The sequence below is a fragment of the Strigops habroptila genome, chromosome 8 (genome assembly GCF_004027225.2).
Source record: "Strigops habroptila isolate Jane chromosome 8, bStrHab1.2.pri, whole genome shotgun sequence".
Taxonomy (NCBI): Eukaryota; Metazoa; Chordata; class Aves; order Psittaciformes; family Psittacidae; genus Strigops; species Strigops habroptila.
In genome coordinates this window covers 28,498,382-28,520,272 of record NC_044284.2, presented here as the reverse complement: position 1 = coordinate 28,520,272, position 21,891 = coordinate 28,498,382, and the positions used below count along the sequence as shown (strand labels likewise).

The 21,891-nt window shown below is 37.6% G+C and overlaps 1 protein-coding gene across 5 annotated transcripts in view; it reads left to right on the top strand.

Moving 5' to 3' along the window:
- The window catches only part of BCHE (butyrylcholinesterase), a 53,150-nt gene that overhangs the window by 11,110 nt on the left and 20,149 nt on the right, over positions 1-21,891 (top strand). For 2 of the 5 annotated variants that reach the window (XM_030495703.1, XM_030495702.1), the window contains exons 1-2: positions 6,589-6,658; positions 12,810-14,328. In XM_030495703.1, the coding sequence (XP_030351563.1) occupies positions 6,604-6,658; positions 12,810-14,328 (1,574 nt within the window). In that variant the 5' untranslated portion in view covers positions 6,589-6,603. Of the gene's footprint in view, positions 1-4,275; positions 4,342-6,588; positions 6,659-9,596; positions 9,722-12,809; positions 14,329-21,891 lie in introns of those variants that run through there. The other 3 variants (XM_030495706.1, XM_030495705.1, XM_030495704.1) reach the window with 3 other exon arrangements.

Below are 21,891 nucleotides of genomic sequence, written 5' to 3'. Positions count from 1 at the left end.
TACCTCTTATTTTCACTGCTGTTGAGGTGCCAGCTTCTGCCAAAAACTCCACACTTCATTTCTGACTGACCGTGTCTTGACAAACACCTCTCTGTTCTTCAGTGCATGGGAAGGAACTTCCCATAAACATTTCCACACAACTTTGTTACCTATTGCCTTACAGTCATGTGCTATATGCTCTATGTTGCTCTGTGGTTTTCAGTGCGCGTCTCATCTTTCTGCTTCCACTAGATGCCACTTATCTTAAATTGAAAGCTTTTTTCACTAAAGCTGCTCATAGCCGATCTTTCTGCACACCCTATTATAAGAGAAGTCCTGATCATGACTGAAACTCCAGTCCTGGAAAGAAGACATGGTAGCACTTTCTGAGAGAAATGTTTGTTCTGTATAAATGTACAATAAAATTTCCATACAATAAATTCAAAGAGATCTTGCTAAAGATCTTTAACCCAGTAATGGGGCAGAGAGAACACTTTAGAAAGTGTCACCAATCAGTAAATGAAGGTTGCTCTTTGGATGTTTGCTGTGTTGAATGCTGGTTATCATCACTGGATTGTGCATTCACTGCAGTGTCCTTAACAACTCCAATAGATGTTTGGGATTTTACTATTCTTTGAGAATCCCGTGCCCATTATTCAAGTGAGGTTGTTGGCTTTAGCAGGCTGTTTTTTCCTCTCATTATGTTCAGGTGAGGAGGGAGGTAATATGTCTGTCATTCAGCCACTTTACTGAATAAATGTCACTGAGGCGCAGGAAGCACTTCTGTACATTCTGCTGTTGAATCTGTGTGTGGAGCAGAAATGACTAAACTGGAAAATCTCCACTTAATACCCAAAAATCCTTGGGATCCTGGCTCATATTTTAGCTCAAGTGTAGCATACTAGGTAGACATCATTCGCCTGTTGAGCAGCCCTTTGGTAGCTCATCCCATAGCAATCCTATATCCAGAATACCAGAGATACCAAAGGAAGAGCTGCTTAAGACAGGGGCTGACTTCCCATCTTTTACGTGACATTGCTCAGGGGTAAAAAGCTTTTAGTCCACACAGCAGATACCAGAGGTTGGGGGTGCATATATGTATTTATATCCTACTGACTCTTTATTTGACCATCCAAAATAAATGCATATTTATGTTTACTATGGCTCAGTTCTGAAGGCTGTTAGGTACTGGCTGTGCACAGTCCCATTTTCTGCTGGCAGACCAGATGGTCTTTGAGTTTGTTTGCAGAGATGAGTTGGACATGTAGGTGTACATATTGGGATGGGAAGTTACCCATGGACACACTGTGGCTGCAGTAGCAGGTAGAGCAACTTGGTGAGAGCAACAGAAGAGCCAGTTCAGAGGATGTGATGATGTACACACTGCAGGGCTTTTTATTTCTTTATTTCTTTTATTCTCTTTTTTTTTTCCCTCAGTTTGTAGAAGCTTGAGACTGATCCCATAGACTGAATCCCCATTGCCCATGCATCAGGTGTTTAGCATGAACTAAATTGCTACTGTCCAGGCACCCACTGCTGAAACATCTGTCTCAGCATTAGCTTGAAATCATTTGCACTGGCATCACTTAAGCCCCAAAAGACAATGATTTGGGAAGCATAGAAAAGAGCTGGATCTGTTCACTTGGATTCTCTTTGGTCAAACATCTTGTTTCTTGTCTATTCTGATATAATTATCTCAACAATATTTGATGAATTTTATTTCTTGTCCATTGTCCCTTGAAATAGCTTCCAGGCTTCTCTATAAAGCCCTTTTTGATTCAGCTCTTTTCCTATTTCATGCATCAATACATAATTCTTGTAGAGATTTTATTAATTGTTTTCCTTAGCATTATTTTATTTTGCTGTTTTATGGCTGTTGTTAACATTTATTAGAAAAACTATATTTTATACTCTGCATGTAGGAATGTTGCTGCACATTTTTTTGCAACACTGAGAAGAGCTGACTGAAAATTGGAAGGGTGGAATGAGAGGAGGAGAAGAGAAAAAGCAGTGTAAGAGAGTTAGCAAATTGCTTCTCACTTTTCACATGGTTAAATGCTGAACACTGGCACATGTCCTTTCATTGGGGAGGACAGTTCATATATAAGTACAAGTGTGCTTAATCAGAAAGGCAATACCACAAGCACTTGCATTTCTTTGTGTGACATGCAAAATCTTCGATGTTTTCATCAGCTGGTGATGAAAGTTTTTTGCATGAACACAAAATTTAAAATTATTTGAATGTTTTCATTGAGTAAATCTTTGCAAGTCTTAGCAAGTCTTGCACTTTATTCCTCCAGTGGCACCAGTAAATAGACTGACATTTTATTAAAGCTGTGTTCCTGCTCGATAGGCACTGAAAAGCAAACCGTGTAAAACTTACTTAGCAGCACCTGCATGCCTACCTGTGCGTTTTCCTCAATGCAAGTGAGTCAGTGCTTTGGCAAAAACGAAGGCACATGTTTTTGTGCAATGACATTCCATCTGTGCCTTCTAAATCCATTTCCAGACCAAATCCTCACTACAACCTTTATTATGATCAATTATTGTGCACCAAATATTCACAGCTGTGGTGGTGGCTCCAAGAGGCACTGGCGGCTCCTGGGCAGACTGCTCTGAAGTGCCTTTCCTTCCCCATGGTGTGTCTACCAGCTCAGGAGCCCAAGAATATTCTGCGGCAACTTCTTTTGATTTTTGCCAATGTGACTTACAAAATACAACCTCTGAATCCCAGGGGCTGACTTCTGTTCACTGTGAAAAATGGATGGAAATACTGCTTTTATTCAAGATTACCATCAAAAAGTCTTCAGTCTTTAGTAATATATTGAGAGCAAACCTACCAAACTGCACCTATAAAACTGGGGGATTTAAAACAAATCAAGAATGATGGTGTTCTAAAGTTCTGGGTGTGTGAATGCAAGTCAGTCTTTCTTATGATCTCGGGCACATCTTTCAGTTTCCCAGCATCCTTGGTCTGATAACTTAAATAGAAAGTCTTTCAGGTTATGGGCTGTCTTTGTGCATTGTGGACTGAACCTGCCTTCAGGCAAAAGTGAGAGAATGAGCAGAGAATTGTAATGTTCCTGCAACTGCTAAAAGTGCCTTCACTCCGCAGACAAGGTCCTCAAGGTCCATGAATATTTTCCATGCTCCATGGTGCCATGTTCTCTACCAGTGTACTGAAGTTTCGTTCCCTGTTTCAACTTGCTGCAACCCCTGCCAAAGAAAAATACCGTTATGGATTATTTTCAATGTTAAAATGCTACTACATCATAGGGAGAAAAGGGCTGGAAAAAGTCAGTGTTGTTTCAGGCTTGTACCATTTCCTTTGTGCAAACAAAGGTAAGAGGAAGAAAAGATGAGTTTATGGGGTAGTTTAATCTATCAGCGATCTGCATAGGGCAGACTAATCATGAGCAGAATGCAGTGTTAATAAACTCATGAAGATTACTGACGGAGAATAATTCTCTTTTACAAAATAATGTTTTCTCATAGTTATACATTATTAATGTTTTGTCAGAATCAATATGCCCTTAATATTTTTATTTGTATCCTTGAACTTCATATTGAGCATCATATTTTGAACATCATATTACCTTTAAGTTAATGTTATGTACTTAATATATAGACATATAGCAAGACCTGAGGGAGTCTACTGTACTTTACCACTAAGCCACCTGTTCTGACAACTTTGTTTTTCAAGCAGATGGCACTGTGATGAATTACCTGATATTCACCACTCATGGCATCTTCCTGAAAAATTTGCACGGATGTTTATAATGAGATTTTCATGATTACACAACACTTACACATCCAGTGAATGAAGGGGCCAGGGAGTTTGCTTCTCTGATGGGACTACAACAGTGCTCAGCAGTGTCTGAGCTTTCATGAGCAGAATGGTCTCTGGGCATGACCCTATGGCAGAGATCAGTTGTGCCACTGTGGTAACAAAATGAGCACAACCTTTTCCAGGGTTATTTGTTTTTCCCAAAGTTATATTTCTTTCATGAAACACATAGGTGAAGAGATCAAACCAGCTGTGAATTATAGGAAAAAAAAAGGAAAAAGAGCTCTGGAATATTTTTCAGTTTTGTCCTGAGGTAGTCATAGCAAGGAAAAATAAAACATGTGACCCGATGTTGACCAACATCTACTCTTCCTTCCTCCTACTTAAACACAGCTACTGAAAAGGTGCAGCCCAGCTGCTTTCATTGCATGTGGGCTGCAGTAACCTCTCAAACCTCCTCTCTCACAGGCTTCAGACCCACGCAGAGCAACAACGGGGCACAAGTGGATCTGAAGTTTTATCTCATGGCAAACACCTATTATTTCTACTGAAATCCATAGCTGCATCATATTCAGGTGCTGTAACCCATTTATTGGAGATGCGACTGGGGCACTTGTTTCCTCTCTAACTTGTTTCCTCTCTAACTTGTTTCCTCTGTAACTTCCCACCCGCAGATCCCAGCAGGTCCTGATGTAAGTAAGGCTCAATTCTTTCATTCCTATTTTCAACATGCTGGATGAAATTGAAATCTGAAAGCTGCAGTGGCTTAAGATAAACCTTTGAACATCTCTATGGCATTTTTCATTAGAGATATGTATCCCTCCTGTGGATGCAGAAACTGGAAGATGGAGGATCATATTAGTGATAAGGCCTAAAATAAAGAGTGAGAATTGAGAGAATTGGGAATTGGGAAGAGTTCCCACCTTCCAGATACAAATTCTACTTAACAAATTCAAATGAGCTCATTTATGCATCAAACTTCTAAGTTATTCATAGAGTTTGGGTATTAGAAGATATGTTATCCTTGAGAACTTCACACTGTCAGTAGGTGATTACCAGCAACCCAGCTTGGTTATTTAGATGTCTTTACATAATTTTAAACAGTTAGACTTTACTACCAGTAGGAAAGTAAAAGGAAACAGAAATGAAAAACAGTTGTATTGTAAATTAATTAATCTTCTGCAGAAATCTGTGAAACCTTATATTTAATTAGCTTTATCACGCTCACACAAGATTTCAGCTCTTTGCTAATACTCCAATTTTGCCTGGTTTCTTACAAGCTAGAGAGCAGGCTAAAATAACATCATGCAAGACATATTGTATATACATTCATTATTTTTTTACTTTCTTTATTGAATCTGATCCCTATATGAGACAAAATACTGAGTTATATAAAGGTACCATAAAGCATTAAGAGCAAGTGAACATTCAAAAGAAATAATAACAATGATAATACCTTTTATCTTTTAACTGGCTGTATTTTCTCATTGGCTGTGATTTCTCCAAGAATTTTATAAAAGTGCAGACCATAATTGTGCTATTAAAGAGGAAATTATACCTATAATTAGAGTAATAAGGAAAAAGGTACAGCAGATCATAATTGAACCAGTAAGAGGAAAATATAATCATGTTTAATGGCTTATATGAGTGTTAGTGTCTTCTGTATACTTAATAAATTGGTATCCATTTTCATGGTATGTATCTAAGACACTTTTCCTAATATTATCAAATTACCCTTCAGGTCTGTTGCTGGGAACTTCTGCTAGTCCTGGAAGCTCCTCTGGAGTGAGGTTTCTTTGAATAACCAGAATAACAACAGAATTTCAGACAGGTCTGACAGCCAGATACAATCACCTGTAGCAACACTTAAGCTCTCTCCAGGTTTATTTAAGGTGTCCCTGTTTTACAGTCATGGATATTTAAAGGTGGTGTGTGCAGTGCCAAGTATGAGATTTGCAAAAGACAGAAGGAGGAGAAAGGTGTAACCTTTTGGGGTCACTGTATTTGGGCATGGAAAGATGTTCTACAAGTAAGGGAAATTATTTATTTTCTAATATACACAGTAGAATAACATGAATGCAAGCCTCAAAGCTGGGCATCAGCAGTTACTTACTGCTGCTGAACTCCCATCTTTTGTGTTTTTCACATGGTGATTCCACAGCCTGAAGCTTTGCTGTTTTTTCTTCTGAGTTCTTGAGCTGCTAACTGTCTCCATCTTGACAGTCTTATAACTGTGGCAGTTTTAGCTTTCATATCTTGTACAGCTTAAGTTTGCTTGTTTTCCCCACAGCTTTTTCTCACAATGTAGTGGTTTTCTCAAAGATTTGAGCCAAGGTCACGCAGATGTTCAGCGTAAAAACTCAGCCAGGGATGAGAGACAGTCAAGCTCCCCCTCAGGATCTTACCAAGACCGGATTTTTTAAAAACCTCCCCACATTTTCATACCAATGATATTTCATATAGTTTAGTTATAATTTGCCTTTTGATTTTCCCCTCAGCTACTAAAATATGCTCCATCCCTGGCATTGTTCAAGTCCAGGCTAGACAGAGCCTTGGGCAACATTGTTTAGGGTGAGGTGACCCTGCCCATGGCAGGGGGGTTGCAACTAGACGATCTTAAGGTCCTTTCCAACAGAAACCATTTTATGATTCTATGATTTTACATGCTATTAGCATGTAAATATTTCCTCACACATGCACACACTTCATATGTGATATCCTTTACTTTTTTGCAAAGCTTTTCAGCCCAGTTACCTTTACAGGAGCCCAGGTGCTCTTTGTGAGGCTGTAGCTGTCTTGGAAGGGCAGGATCAAAGCTGGGGAATGGGACTCTCCACATGCAAGTAGACCTTGAAAGCTCAGAATCTCTCACAGATTTCTCAGCTCGATTAGGTAAATCCTGAAGATAACCCAGAATGTGCATAATTTAGGATATTAATAAGTGTAAAGATCAGGAAATATCCTAAAGGGCAGTTTAATAATGAACTAAATCATAAAAAAAAAAAAGTTTTATAATTCTATAGTATGTATTTTTTAAATTCTCTATACTTCTTAGCCTACTAAATAACAATCTTTCCTAAAGCTGGCCTTTGCTTTCATTTCTTAAGAGACTTGGACATCTCTCATATAAAAATTCCTACATCAGTGTGACATCTCTTTCATATGTACATGTACAAATTATATACTGAAAAGACACTTTTATCTTTGGTGATGATATTTAAGAACCTTGCCTTCAATGAAAATTTACATAATCCCCCAGAATCCCCATAGGTAGGTAGATGGAGCTATCTAAAAGTACTAGTATATGTACATATATATACGTATGTATATATGTATAGCAGCATTTATATATGTATATATACACACACATATATATGTATGGCGTTATACCTGCTGTTTTGTGCCTCCTTTCCTCTCAAGCTCCCAAAGAAAAACTGAGAAAATGACCACTCTACACAGAATTACTAAAGGCATTAAATGTGTTTAATCTCTAATTTTCACACAGGTATTTTTAGTAAGCTAAGTAATAACTAAAATAAGTGTTTCCTCTCACAGCACACAGTTGTAAAACTTTAATTTGTATGTTAATTTTTTAATTAAACAAAAAAATTATAGAAAAGGGCTTAGTTTTCTTTAAAAGTGCACGAGAACAGTCTAACATTAGACTGAAGTACAATAGTCAAGAAGTGCAACAGTCTAAACAGTCTGTCCTAATGCCCCCTTTCCCTGAAGACATAGATGTAAACCCAACGCTGAACTCAGTATTTTCTACCACCTGAGAAACAGTCTGAAACAGTCAATTCTCTTATCTCAGGGCCACCTTGTCGGAGTCCATAGAAATGCTCCACATTTTGCATTTAGTAACCATGTCTGCATCAGAGCAGGAAGCTGTTTCAGGTGCCCCCAGCACTGTACTGAGGAGCAGAGAGGGTTGAAGAGAGGGAAGGGGAGCAGCGGTGACAGCTGATGTAGGACAACATGGACAATGCTGGAAAACAGATGAAACCTGAAACAGCAGTTTTAGTGTTTGAGTCTGCTACTGTTTCTCTACTGCTCAAGGCAGTAATGAGGGTTGAGAATACAATGGTTTGCCACAAGCATCATAAATTCTTTATTTAATAGTGGCCTCTAACATGATTTTGGGCTTATGATTCATTCCTCTGATGTCATGGAAATGAAGCAAATGTGTGTCACCTGGCCACATTTCCAAATGGGTTCAAGAGGCATTAGACGAAGCCAGTGAATGCACATGTCAGAGAACATTGAACACTGCCTTTATTTAAAGAGCGCAACTTAGCTTTTCCTGCAGGAAACTGCATTTGAAAAGTTGTGATCAGCAAGAGTTGCCACTAGGAATGATTCCAAATCCTATTTTGTTATTAAATATTTCTATTTATATTACTGAGATAACAATCTTGGCTAAGGATTCTGAATTCCCAACTAGCGATTATATTGGATACTTCCATACTGAAAGCTTAAGGATTTATAACCTGGTTTAATCTTAGACTGGGACATACTATCTCCAATGGACATGTCCCTACAATATACCTATTGAATGTCTGCTCCTAAAGGTAGACAGTAAAACTACTGGGAGAAACTGAATGCGCATGCTTTCTTAAGCTTTTCTCTATGAAAACACTCTTTCACATGCTAGCTGTTAAAAATAACTCATAGTCTCCATATTAAGGTCTATAAACTTCATACTTAACTTTTTATTTCTGCTTTATTCGTGTTCTATGCATTGCCAAATATTGTTTTTGTGTAATTGAAACAGAACTGTAGTTTGATTATTAAACAGAGAGAATGTAATTGTCTTCAGCTCTAATGGGGTAAGCAAAAGCTCTCAGTAGAAGTAAACCTGAAACAGTGAAAAGGTTTCTTTTTTTCAGAGCAGAACTAGAGCGACAATGCTTGGGGGCCAGCAGCCTCATCACCAAGGGGTGGTCTTCTGGTTTCATGTGGTGGCTTAGGGATGTGGGTTTGACAAGACATTTTGCAAGGGGGTGTATGCAATTTATTTATCTTCTCCACCCTTCTTCTCTATTCTGCCTTCATTTGTACCCCAAAATATTTGCAATTTAAATATTCCCCCTGCGTTACGGGACATGTCTGTAGCTGCAACCCCGACACCTCTGACCTGCAGTTTAGACTGGTTTTGCTTCTGAAGTGTTGAATTGTAGTGGAAACAATGCTTAAAAGGTTCAGGCAAAAGGAGGGTATCAAGTGTACTAAGCAGCATGGGTGATTTCATATTTGAAGCCTAAGAGGAAGGAGAAAACAGCGTGTGACACCATATGGGTACCATTTTTAACTCTAACATCAGAAGAGGACAATGAAGCTTTCTGTTGTATCCTGCAGATGGCCATGAATCAAGTAATGCAACTGATGCTTGCCAGTTGTTGACATGTCCGTGCAGAGGATACTCCTTTTTTATCTGCCACAGTTGCTTAAACCCCAAAATAACTCCTTACAGTGAAAAGAAAAGTTTGAGGTACTTTAAAATGGTGCTAACCTCGAGCTGTACAACAGCAAAAAAGTACAGGTGAGATTGGTGCTCTAAGCAAGATGAAGGAAAGAGAGGCAGGATTTTATTATATTTATAATTTTGTTTATCTTTCTAGATTTAAAAAGTGTTGCCCCGTGCTAATAACAAATCACTATCTGTCCCCTTTCCTGTAGAAGCTCATTCCTTACTTTCTCCAAAAGGGGTTTCTCTCTGTAGTATTTGTACAACTATACCATTAGCCTTTGAGCGGATGTCAGACTGTAAGGAACGGCTGCCTGCAGACCAAGTTGCTGCTGCCAACTCTCGCGAGCTTTGAGTCAGAAACAGTTGATTATAATGTCAGTACTGTCCAATTTACGGGCTGAAGCAGCAGCTGCACACTGCATTTTCCCTGAAGTATTCAGAGATCCTGACTCTTAAAAACTTTGTAGTTCTTGTAATAGAAGTGGGTAAGTGATTCTCTATTTACACATCTCTGTCTGCCAGATTAATTTACAGTTCAGCTTGATTTGCATGGGGATTGGGAACTTTTAAAAGCTCTGCCCATTTGTTGCTCTCTTGGGAAAACTGCTCTGCAAATGGAACGAGTAAGCAGGCGTGTGTATTAGACCTTGGCATTATCCAAGGGATCCTGGGCTAAGTAAATTAAGCTAAACTAGAAATCACTTATTAATTCAATCATATTTTCTATTTAAATAGTGATTATATAGTCTTGTGTATAGATTTTTTGCCTGGGTAAAGATTTGCAAGGAGAAGAAATAGTCATTGAAATAAATTGTGTTCCCTTGCTGAATAAGAATACAAAAGTATAATCTGTTTAACTTTTGCTGGAGGAAAGTACTACAGCAGCAGCTTTTTAAAGTATGCAAATACATTATGTGATATATCTCTGCTCGGTTAACGCTGATGAGCTAAAGCAATCTGCTGACCCTTTTATTCCCATAGTAATAATCAAGTAATGTTTGTTTTGCTCAATGTGCTTTATGTTGAATTTGTTTTAGTGTAACATTAAAACCTTATTAAATGTAATATTTGCCATACATACAAGGTGTAATAATAATCCTCTGTCTCTTTCTACTTTTGTTAATATTAGCAGAGTAACTTGAGACAAGTGCTCTCGTTCAGCAATACAAAACTTCTGCATTTTTCAGGCTTGATCTATTTAAAACTTTTTGTTTAAAATGCTACCTGTTCTTTTGAAGAGCTAATTAAAATTAATTTTTTGTCTTTTTTTCTTACAAAAATTCTTGTCTAAAACTTCTTAGGGTGAAAATTTATGCCTCTGTCTTTTGCAGTCCTACAGTGGTTTACTCCCACCCCTTTCCTTTTTAATTAATAGGAAAGTAAAGAGGGGAATTAATTTAATTACTATTTAGATATTGAAAGCTTTAGGAACTTCAACATCTCTTGCTTTTCTTAGGGTCATTTTCTCCTCTTCTTAGTGATGAAGTTTGAAATTTTATTATTTCCAGCTTGGTTTTGTAGTTTGGTCCTGGGTGGTATTTTAGAAGTGAATATATGAAGAAAGCCAGTGTCAGCGAAACAACAGACTTACAGAAATTACTTCTCCTATCTCACAGTCCTGTGCATTGGATGCTCAAGTACCAGATGCCTACCACTCACATTTCTCACAGCCACCCCAGTTGCCTTGGTTGACTGTGAGTCAAGGTGAAAGAGTTTAGCCCTAAACTAATCCTTACACAACATTCTTCACCCAGCCTTTAAAAGATTTTATTACAGGAATGAATGGAACAAAAATGACTGGCACATAGAGATAGGAGCTAAATACCACTAAATGATATGAGGCTCCTGTGAGGCTACTGCATGCTGGCAGAGCAAGCCTCTGCTTACCCAAACTCATCAGGAGCTGCTGAACCATGTGAGTCATCCTGATTGACTACTCGTGTCTCTAAAGTTTAGCATACGTGAGGGCATTTGTTTCTAAAAGTCAAGCTGAAGGCTAGGTGGAGTGTTAGACCAGCTCTGAAGTCTATTGCCCTCATTTACCACCTTATCTTTTTTCTTTTTTTAATAAAAAGACAAGAGCATAAATGCTTATGTTTTCTAAAATTTATCTATTTTCTACCTGTTCGGTGATAAAAATATTTCCTCTGAAGATTCTTCCTACTCCTTTGATGCTATCTCAAAGTTAGGAACTTCTTTGCGCACAATCTTTGTTTTTCCCCCTTCCTCTTCCCCCTCTCCCCCCCCATTTTCTTAGTTCATTTCCAAGAATATGCAAACAAGCAGGAGGAGCTCAGATTAAGCCACAGCAGTACTTTCCACATAAATTAGCCTAGTTCCTTTTAAGGACACAAGTGCTTCTCATTAACAAAGAATAGCCTGTTTAAAGTGGCAGGACAGAGTACACTATGTACGACAGGGCAACAAGAAAAAATAGAAAGGAGCTTTGTTGAGCATTTTCAAATATGTAAGCCATAGAAGTGGGTTTTTGCAAATAGTCTTCTTCTGAGTTTTCACTTTCAAGGGGAAGATACTGGTGGTTTTATAGCATTTGAAAATGTTGGCGTAAATAGGACTATTAGCATGCTTAAATGTGGTACATAATAAACATTTATACTCTTAGCTTTACAATATTAATTATCATTGAAATTTCTCAGGAAGCAAACACCAGGCCATAATTAAATTATTGGGTACCACCTACATATATTAAAGAAAACCTTGGCTTTTTAGCATTTTAATGTTCATTCTAAGCAGTAGAAGTGTGACTACTTTTCATTACTATGATGGTTATAAACTTGATTAAGTTGCTTTAGAGAGAAAAGATCTTGAAAGAAATATTTCATTTAGGTCTTGGTGTACCTCTGGACATCAACATTCAGTTCAGAAGTCCTTCATGTACTTCATTTGTTAAAGCACTTTCAGATCTTGCGGCATAGGAGTAGGACAGTGAAATCACCCAATGCTTTGAGTTTATAGCAATGCCATCTCAATGGCATCTACTGTGACACAGGCATATAGTTCAAAACTTCTGTGTACCTGAAATCCTTGGATTAAAACTGGGCTTCAAGTTTCTTTTCAGTGTTCATGGCATGAGCGTTTATGTGTGGAAATTGCCTAATGATGTTTATTATCACTCTTCATTGATTTGAGAATACAAATTGCCAGAGTAACCTCTAACAGAATAATGGCTAGTCGGGCATGGCATTTTCTCTCACAGATCATAAAATGTCCTGTTTGTCATGCCAGTGGAAATGCAAGTGGTTAAGCCATCTAACTGAAGTAGTCAGAATTGGCTTATATGACTTTACCTTCCCTAGTCTGTCTTCTTCAGTTCTATGGGGTTTTTTAGCAACAATTTATCTGAAGTACTGTAACAAATACTAAATACTAAATGCAGTCTTCACAACACAACTAAGAAACATTTATGATTAAAGACTTCTGAGCTTTGTGCAGCAGCACCACCTTATTTTCAATGCCCTCAGGACGATCTACACACTTTTTGACCAAACTGTTTTGGCTCTGGTACTAATACATTGCAATATTAATTCTGAATTTCTTTTTCCTGTGTTTCAGGCATCATGGTTTGGACAAATGGCACAAGTATCTATGTCAGATTTCTTATGTGGTTTCTTCTGTATATGTTTGTCAGGAAGGTAATGCCTGAGGATAACATCATTACAACCAAGAAAGGCAGAGTCAGAGGGATGAACCTGCAGGTACTGGGGGGAACTGTAACGGCCTTTCTTGGAATACCTTATGGACAGCCACCCATTGGTAAACTGAGATTTCAAAAACCAGAGCCTCGTGAGAAGTGGTCAGATGTATGGGATGCCACAAAACATGCAAGCTCTTGTTACCAGCTTATAGATACAACTTATCCAGGATTTCCTGGATCAGAGATGTGGAATCCAAAAACTAGCCTAAGTGAAGACTGTTTATACCTTAATGTATGGGTCCCTTCTCCCAAACCCAAGAATGCAACTGTCATGGTGTGGATATATGGTGGTGGCTTTGAGACTGGGTCAAGTTCCCTACCAGTTTATGATGGCAAGTTTCTGGCCAGAGTAGAAAGAGTCATTGTAGTTTCCATGAACTACAGGACTGGTGCATTAGGATTTTTGGCTTTGCCAGGAAACAAGGAAGCCCCTGGAAATGCAGGTTTATTCGATCAAAGATTAGCACTTCAGTGGGTCCAGGAGAACATAGGAGCATTTGGAGGCAATCCAAAAAGTGTGACTATATTTGGAGAGAGTGCTGGCTCAGCTTCTGTCAGCTATCATATCCTTTCTCCTAAAAGCCATCCTTTATTCACAAGAGCCATCATGCAAAGTGGATCTGCAAATGCCCCTTGGGCTGCAATAACAGCATCTGAAGCCAGAAACAGAACAGTAGCTTTAGCTAAACAACTCCAGTGTCCCAATAGCAACGAGAAAGAGCTAATTCTCTGCCTCAAAGGCAAGGACCCAAAGGATATAGTGGAGAATGAAATTTTTGTTGTAACATATCACTCACTTTTACAAATATTTTTTTGTCCAACTGTGGATGGTGATTTTCTCTCTGACATGCCAGAAACATTGATTGAGAATGGCCATTTCAAACAAACACAGATCTTAGTTGGTGTTAATAAAGATGAAGGATCAGCATTTCTAGTATATGGAGTCCCTGGGTTCAGCAAGGATAGTGACGCCTTGATCAATAAAACAGAATTTGAAACAGCTTTAACTGTGTCCTTCCCAGAAGCAAGCCAACTTGCAATAGAATCGATCATTTTTCAGTACACAGATTGGGAAAATGAGCAAAAGCCAGAACAGTACCGTGATGCCATGGATGATGTTATTGGTGACTACAACATAATATGTCCTGCAATAGAATTCACAAAAAAATTTGCACAACTAGGACACAATGCATTCTTTTATTTCTTTGAACATCGATCCTCAAAGCTCCCTTGGCCAGAGTGGATGGGAGTAATGCACGGTTATGAGATCGAGTTTGTGTTCGGATTGCCCCTAGAAAGAAGAGTGAATTACACCAAAGCTGAAGAAATCTTAAGCCGGTCCATGCTGAGATACTGGGCAACTTTTGCAAAAACTGGGTAAGTTTACTGTGGAAGTTTGTTTGATTGGCCAGATGCTTGTTGCTTCACAGGCAGAAAAAGCTTAACTGTTTTGGTGGTAATTTTAAGCATGATGAGAATGATGAGAAAGGATTAATTGTTCAGCTATCCAGAATTCCTAATTTAGTTCTGATAAAAACACTGTCTTAGTAAAACAAACTGTTGATGTATAGCTTACTGTTTTGGATGAGCTTAAGGAAACAATGTGTATCCACCCATAAAAGCAAAGGCAAACCTTTTTTTTTTTTTTTTGCCATAGCACCAGTTGTTACAAAGGAAGCTGATGGTTTAAAGTTTTAGAAATAAAATATTTTAAATTCTAGGAATAACTTCCAACAGTAGATGTAAAAGCAAAAAGCCCGATTTCCTTTAAGAAATTTCCTTTAAGTACTTGGTGAGAACATGCATGTGTATAGTATGGAGGTATATCATGTTCACATGAAGTGATTGGGATTGCAGGATATTCTTTTCAGAAAGCCTATCTTCCCATGTGTACTGTAAATATAAATCTGGGTTTCCCTGAAGCAGATGACAAATCACTTGCTATTCCATTAAACTAATCTTTAAGTGAAATATGTCCTAGCCTGTATAAAAAACAAATAACCATATTTCATTTGGATGTTTGAAATGGATTAAATACAACTCCTCATTAGGTCTATTTAGCTGGCATCCAAGAGAAGTAAGACAGCCCTTGCTCTCCTTGGCAGGGCTGTGGGGCTCTCAACACAATATTCAGTCTGAAATGAAAACATTTCAGTGTGGTAAGAAAAACAGCCACTACTACAGTCATGTATGATTAGTCTCAAGGCTGAAAGCCTGATGGGATGGGAAGGTAGCTTATCTTCTCAGACATTTGGTTTGTGCTCTCTCCTGAGAAAATTATATATATAAAAATCTGTACATGTGAGAACATACAATCAAATACTTCATTCACACTTTAACTTGTTACATTAACCCAAATGTTTAAATCCTGCCTTATTTTTATTTCCATGGTGCACTTTTCTTTTGATTTGTGAAGGACATATAGATTTGTAAAGGCTGAAATCAACTTTGGAACAAAGTTCCAAGGTGAACTAACAGCTTATTTTTATATGTTTTTTTTGTTGGGTTTTTTTAAACAGATTTGCTTTTCAATAGGTGTGATTGATTGTTTGCCTTGATATGTAGGAATGTTAATTACAATTAACAGCTTCTGTCCCCTTTCTTTGTTGGAGCCTGTAATACATTTTTTACTCAGTGGTGAGCACATTAAAACTCAGAAAATGACTATACAGATAGCTATATTCATCAATGCATAATGTTTTGATACAGGTTTTCTTGTAAAATTAAATCTAAAATTTAATCTATGAGCTCTTCTCGCTTCCGTCTTTACTCGGAATCTGATGACACCACTCCATATGAATTTGGTATGAAAGACTGTAGCACAGAGAAAAGCATTCAGCAGGCGTGTACATTCTGGAATTGAGCTGTGTGGTTCATTTATCAATGCCAAAAATGCATCTGATTGATAGATTCCCAAGATGAAGTCTGCACAAAGAGGTCAGGTAAAGCTTGGTAACAACTCCTGCATCACGAAGACATGCTATGACAACACTGCTTTGAACCTGGTGTCATTAGGCCCTTAATGGAGAGCAAACTGAGTGAAGGCTCCTAATTACACTGCAGCTTTACAATCTGTCCTGTAGGAGTCTACAATGAGGATCTTACAGCAGAAACAACAGATCTTTCCATTAAACAGAACTATTTCTTAGTAGGAAAACAGAAATTCTAGTCTATACTAGATTTTGCAGAACAATATTTACATTTCTGTGAAGTATTGTTTTCCAGTGGATTATATAGATATATTTAACTTTTATGTATATAAGTATATAATTTTTATGTATGCATATATATATTAAAATCTCAGTAACCTGCTGTGCAAAGTAGAGTACACTGTCTCTGTCACTGTAGTTAGCTAAAATGAGACAACATAAGGTACATTCAGGTTTAAGCTTATAGCAGACAGTCCCATCATCTAGTCTGATTATCATCTGCATAATAGATCAACCTACAGATTGAATTTCAAGTGGTTTCCACAGCAAACAGCAAATAATCCTTCCCTCTGCCTCCACCTTAAGTACCAAAACCATCAGTATTATGGTAAACAATATAATCATGCAATTTATGTAACAATAGAAGATCAGATCAGTATTAACTCAGCATGTGACACTTTCCTCATCATTCAGAACACAGACCCCTAAGGCTCTGTAACACTTTACTCATAGTGTATAACAAGTTGGGGAATAATAAAAATTCTTAATAATTCCAAAAGTAACATAATAGGTGATCCTTGTTTTCCTGACACCTTTGACCACACAGTAAACATTTACAAAGAAATGGGGAAGCCCCATTTGACATACTGTTTATTGTAAATTCTAGCATGATCAAAGGGCAAGCATCTGAGGGGAAAATTATTTCATCATTGATGCCTCCAGTAGATGAGGAGAAAATCAAGCAAAAAGATGAAAATCAGAAATATTTTACAACATAATTTTTAGTGAGGGTGTTTGACCTAATATTCTAATGTGCAGAAGTACAAAAGTACCAGGGAGGGAAGAGCAGGAAAGAAGATACAAAGGAGTCAAGAAAAACTGGAAGAGATTGGTTTTCTTCTGGTACTTTCTGGTTGGGGGAGACCGAGAGGCAGCTCAGCTCACCACATGCAAAGCTGTTTCTCACAAAGGGTCTTCAAGGCCATACTTTGACCCTAATGATCTCTGTTTTTCATTCTAACATAAGCACTAGGAATAAAAAAGGTGATGTGAAAAGTCAAAGGTATTACCCATAGGAGCATTTTCTGTTTCTGTCATGGTTTAACCCCAGCCAGCAACTAAGCACCACCCAACTAGTTGCTCACCCTCCCACAGTGGGACGGGAGAAGAGAATTGGAAGAGTAAAAGTGAGAAAACTCATGAGAAATAATGACATGTAAGAACAAAAGAAAAGATGTTAGGGAGAAAAAGAGAACTGGCTCCTTCAAAGGATCTCAAGAGTGTACGTGAAATTCTTAATTTCTACATTTCTCAGTAAACAAAAGGAGACTCGTCAGCCAGTCCAAGAGTTTCCCCCTCGACCACCATACCTATCAATAGCTGATGCCATTTTCCAAGTCTCTAGGCTCTTCTTATTTCACATCCTTGCTAAAAATAAGTATTAGTGATAACAGTCTATTTTTGCTGGAAAAGGGATAAATATTTTCTCTTTTTGAATATGAATGGAGAATGGGTAATATAGATGATTCAGCAGGAGATGTGAACAGACATTTTACCTGTGATGCTTGAAGTTAGATGCTGACTTTATACACAAACATCTCTCTTCAATACCCAAGGGAATAGCGTCATTTTTTAGGAATCTGAAATATATTTATGAGGTCTGTAACATTCGTGAAGACCTTCCGGAAATATTCTTCTTTGGCAATGAGCTTTTCAGTCAGGAGATTCCCTGCAGATTCATTATCCAGAATAGGATTCAGCAGCTTAGGAACCCCTTGGAACTATGGATACCGTAACTGCCTCTGTTACTGCACACAGTGACAGGCTGCTAATCACTGTCTGCAGTATTTGCCCATGTAAATAATGTTACTTCATATCGCATAATCTGAGAAGAATGAAAAAATAAAAATAAAAATAAAAATAAAACAAATTACTTCATCTGCTGCTGAAGCAGTTAACACAAAGAGGCTTGAAGAAAGTACAGATCAGTAGTGATGTTTACGATCAACCCTTTGGATTATTTCTAGCTAATAACGCTCAAAGATAGAACACAGGACACAGGTAAGCACCCACCATGGATATGTGCTTAAGCACACTGGCAGCATGGGTAACTTACCCTCAGTTATACACTCCCCAGCTGATCCTTCTATTTAAGAACATTGGCAGTTGAATATCAATTGTTAGTTTTAAAATGATTTGATAAAATTCCAGATGTCATTAAAATTAGACAGGCAAAGAGGTGTGGTCAAATGGTATTCAGGCTCAGCAAGATTATGTTTGTGTATAAGTAAAGTTCATTTTAACAATATTAAGTCAGTTTGCAGCGGCCTTCTGAATGCTTTCTGTCACACTTTATTTTAAGTGATATGACTGGTGAAAGAATTTAAATTTCTCTTTCTAAACACTTTTAAAATTAATTTCTCTGCTGCATTTTTGTTATTCTTCAGAAAGCTTTTGAAAGTAAGTGGCACTAACAGGTACTATCAATCATAAGCAGCAGATTGTTCTGCTAACTCTAGTGAGTGGAAGTTTTATTTATCATGAAAAAAATATATGGCATCCCAATAAGTGGGTGCTAGGTTATGCCTTTTGCATTACTTTATTCATTAGATTTGGTACCTGTACTCCTTAGAAATGAGTGACATAAAGTGACAAGGAGACAGACAAATCAGATGAGATGAAAACTCAAACAATAATGTAGTGGAACATACAAAGATAATATTTTTAAGGCTTTGTGAGAAAATATTTTGGCTAAAAGGAAACTGGCAAAACTTGTCTCACTGTCAGTTTTACAACTGCTGAAACAAATCTTTACAGCTTTTTCTATAAAGTGAAGCCTTTGAAATATTTTCTTCTGTATTTTAGGGGAATTTGTGAGGCTTTGATTGTTCCACTAAAGCTCTGAAGTACTTTCCTGGTTATTATTGCCTTTCCCTGATGTTCCACTGGTAGACATATAATAAATTTCAGTGCTTTTGTTACCAGCTTATCACAACATGTTTATAGAGAGTAGTTTCAGAGCAGTGAGAACAAAAACAACAGCCTCATATAGAGTCCAGACAGCACATTGAACTGGGGACCTATATACTCTAGCTATGGAAAGCAGTGAACATAGTGGGAGAAAAAAGTAAAAAGCTCCAACCACTTTAATTTTCTAATATTTTTGAAACTGGGAAGTTTTACGTACCACTAAGCCATTTCAAGGTAAGAAATTTACTGTGGGTTGTACTTCTTCCTAAGATTAGCCCATATTCACAGGACAGAGAGACACTCAGCTGAGACCTGGTGCTGGTCCTCACCAGGTCTTCAAACGCACCGAAGTTGTAGAACAGCGGGATGAAGACCAGACTTTCCCTGAGGCTACTGCTTCTGGCATCTCATGTTCATCTAGAATAAGTCATTTGTCATCTTAACTAGTGATTTGACTGGATCAGGTCAAGAATCCAGAAGCAAAAATTTCTGGGTATGAAGCAAAAACCAAAGAAGGATAAATGAAGCATTAGAGATTTTTCGAAAAGTACAAAGATCTATGGAAAGCCTTAATTTCCAATTTTAGGAAAAAACAATGATCTAATTTTGACCCAAAAAGGCAGATGCATTCTCATGCTCACTCTTTCACGGGAATAATTTGAGCCATGAAAAAAACTTGCGGAAATCATAGTCATGAAATATATTATTCCTATTTCTCCACCTTCAGTTCTGGTTTTGGGGTTCTTAAAAGAGATTCATCATCTTTCCAGGGTCCACACATATTGTTATATTCAGAAGCAGTAACGGACACATCTTTCTAGCAATCTATTTGGAAATAGTGCATCATGTTAAAAATCAGCAACTAGAGAGCTGAATTTGGCAGCTATCTCTCGCCGGCCAGAGATAATCTAGGATTAAGGATTACTTTCCCAACATCATAACTTTTGCAGGCATGTAAACATGTGGTTGTAAAAGTCACTGTGAAATTCTAACTAATGGTAACCCACAGCTGATCCTCTTTTTAGGGCACTCTTCTTTTGTACTGCTTTTCTGAAGCTTAGTCCTTGTTTCAGCATCGAAAGACAGAAATTGAAGTTTAAAAGGTCTACAAACCCTATTTTTCCAGGTGGTTCTGGAACTCTAATATGAAGTCCTAGTGAGAAATTTCACATGAAGAATGGAAACCTTTTGGTACACATTTTAATTTACTCCCTAGCGCAAGAGATTGGCTTGTTTCAGGGAAGTGGCAAAGGGGAGAAAAGAGGAAATGAGGAGCAGTAGAGGTTACCTAACACCATATTTTTGAAGGTAGCTCAATATGGTGTTTAATTTTTTTCAATCAGCTGCATGAGAAGTCAGTTGTGGGTACATGTAGTTAGCAATTTAGTCACAGGATTTGTGAGATTCTGTCCCCACAAATCTAGAAGCTGCATAAGTAGAAATCATGCATTTCATGATGATTAGTGATGTTACACAACTATATGCTAGCACAGATGTAAAATTAAACGCTGCCATCATCTGTTTTCCCAGACATCTCTGGCTGCCATCTGTGTTCTCTACCTTTCCTTGAGGGAACATAAGAAAATTTCATAAGAATGTTGCCTCAAGTTTACACCAGAGAGATCCTTTTTCTACTGGAGCTGCTGCTATTCAAATACTGCAATTCTTGTTTTAACTAATGAAGTTTTAAATATCTGCCTCTCATGAATGTTATTCACCATGGTGTTCTCAAGGAGTAACCTCCAAGTGAATTTTCTATACAACTGGAAATTCTGAGAGGTTTAACAGTTGGGTTGGGTTTTTCTTCTTAGTTTTGAAGTAGTCTGCATAACATAATTTCCGCAAAAGCACCTTCAATTTTGAAAGAGAATGACTTCAGATATCCTTCCCTCTTTACATACTATTTCTTCTTCAGAACATGCCTTTCATGACTCTCAGTCCAAATTTCTGGTATTTGGAGATCATCCTCTTGGTGTAGTTCAAATCAGATTCAGAGGATGTTATTAATGCTGGGATATAATTTGAATTTGTTTATGAAAGAAAGTTACAGTTAACTTCCACTTCTAAAACTCAAACCTACAATGAATTTATAACAGAGATAAGAAAATAACTTAATCTTTTTATTTTATTTTAAAGATCTTCTGGGGGGAGTTACGGACACAATATCTTCTTATTTACATTCCCCATCATGAAGTACCAGTGTTTCTGTTTCAGGTGAATCAATAACACATATACACACTACTGAAAGCTACCTAATAGTTTAATTTAGAGGACTGCTTCATTTGGCCTAGATTATATGGTAGTTGAAGTTTGTGATTCATGTTCTTCCTACTATTCACAGAAATAAAACAGTGTCAGTAGTGGAAAATATCAAGAAAAATGCTACTATGATCAAGTCTATCAGGACACAATGAATCTAGATTATTCTATTTGGTGCAGGGCTATATGAAGCATCCATCTTGAAAAGATATCATGATTAGGGCAATTACAATTGAAAACAAATCTCAAAACATTATGTCCTAGAATGGTATCCACTACACAGTCTGTATTGAAAATTTATTCTCTACAGATAAGGAAAGCATTAAATCCATTTATCTAACAATTTCTGAGTGCCCAGGAAGAACTCTATTAATGGAGAGAAAGCAAGAGATGGAAACAGCAACCATATATATATGAGCACGGTATTCACTCTTTTTCATGACCAACAGGGCTGAAAAATTTTACCAAAGCCACTGGGAATCTAAACCACAGTATTAATAGTTCCACAGCAATAAAAACATTTTTCTATCCCTTTACACACACTCTTTAGGTTTGTCCTAGG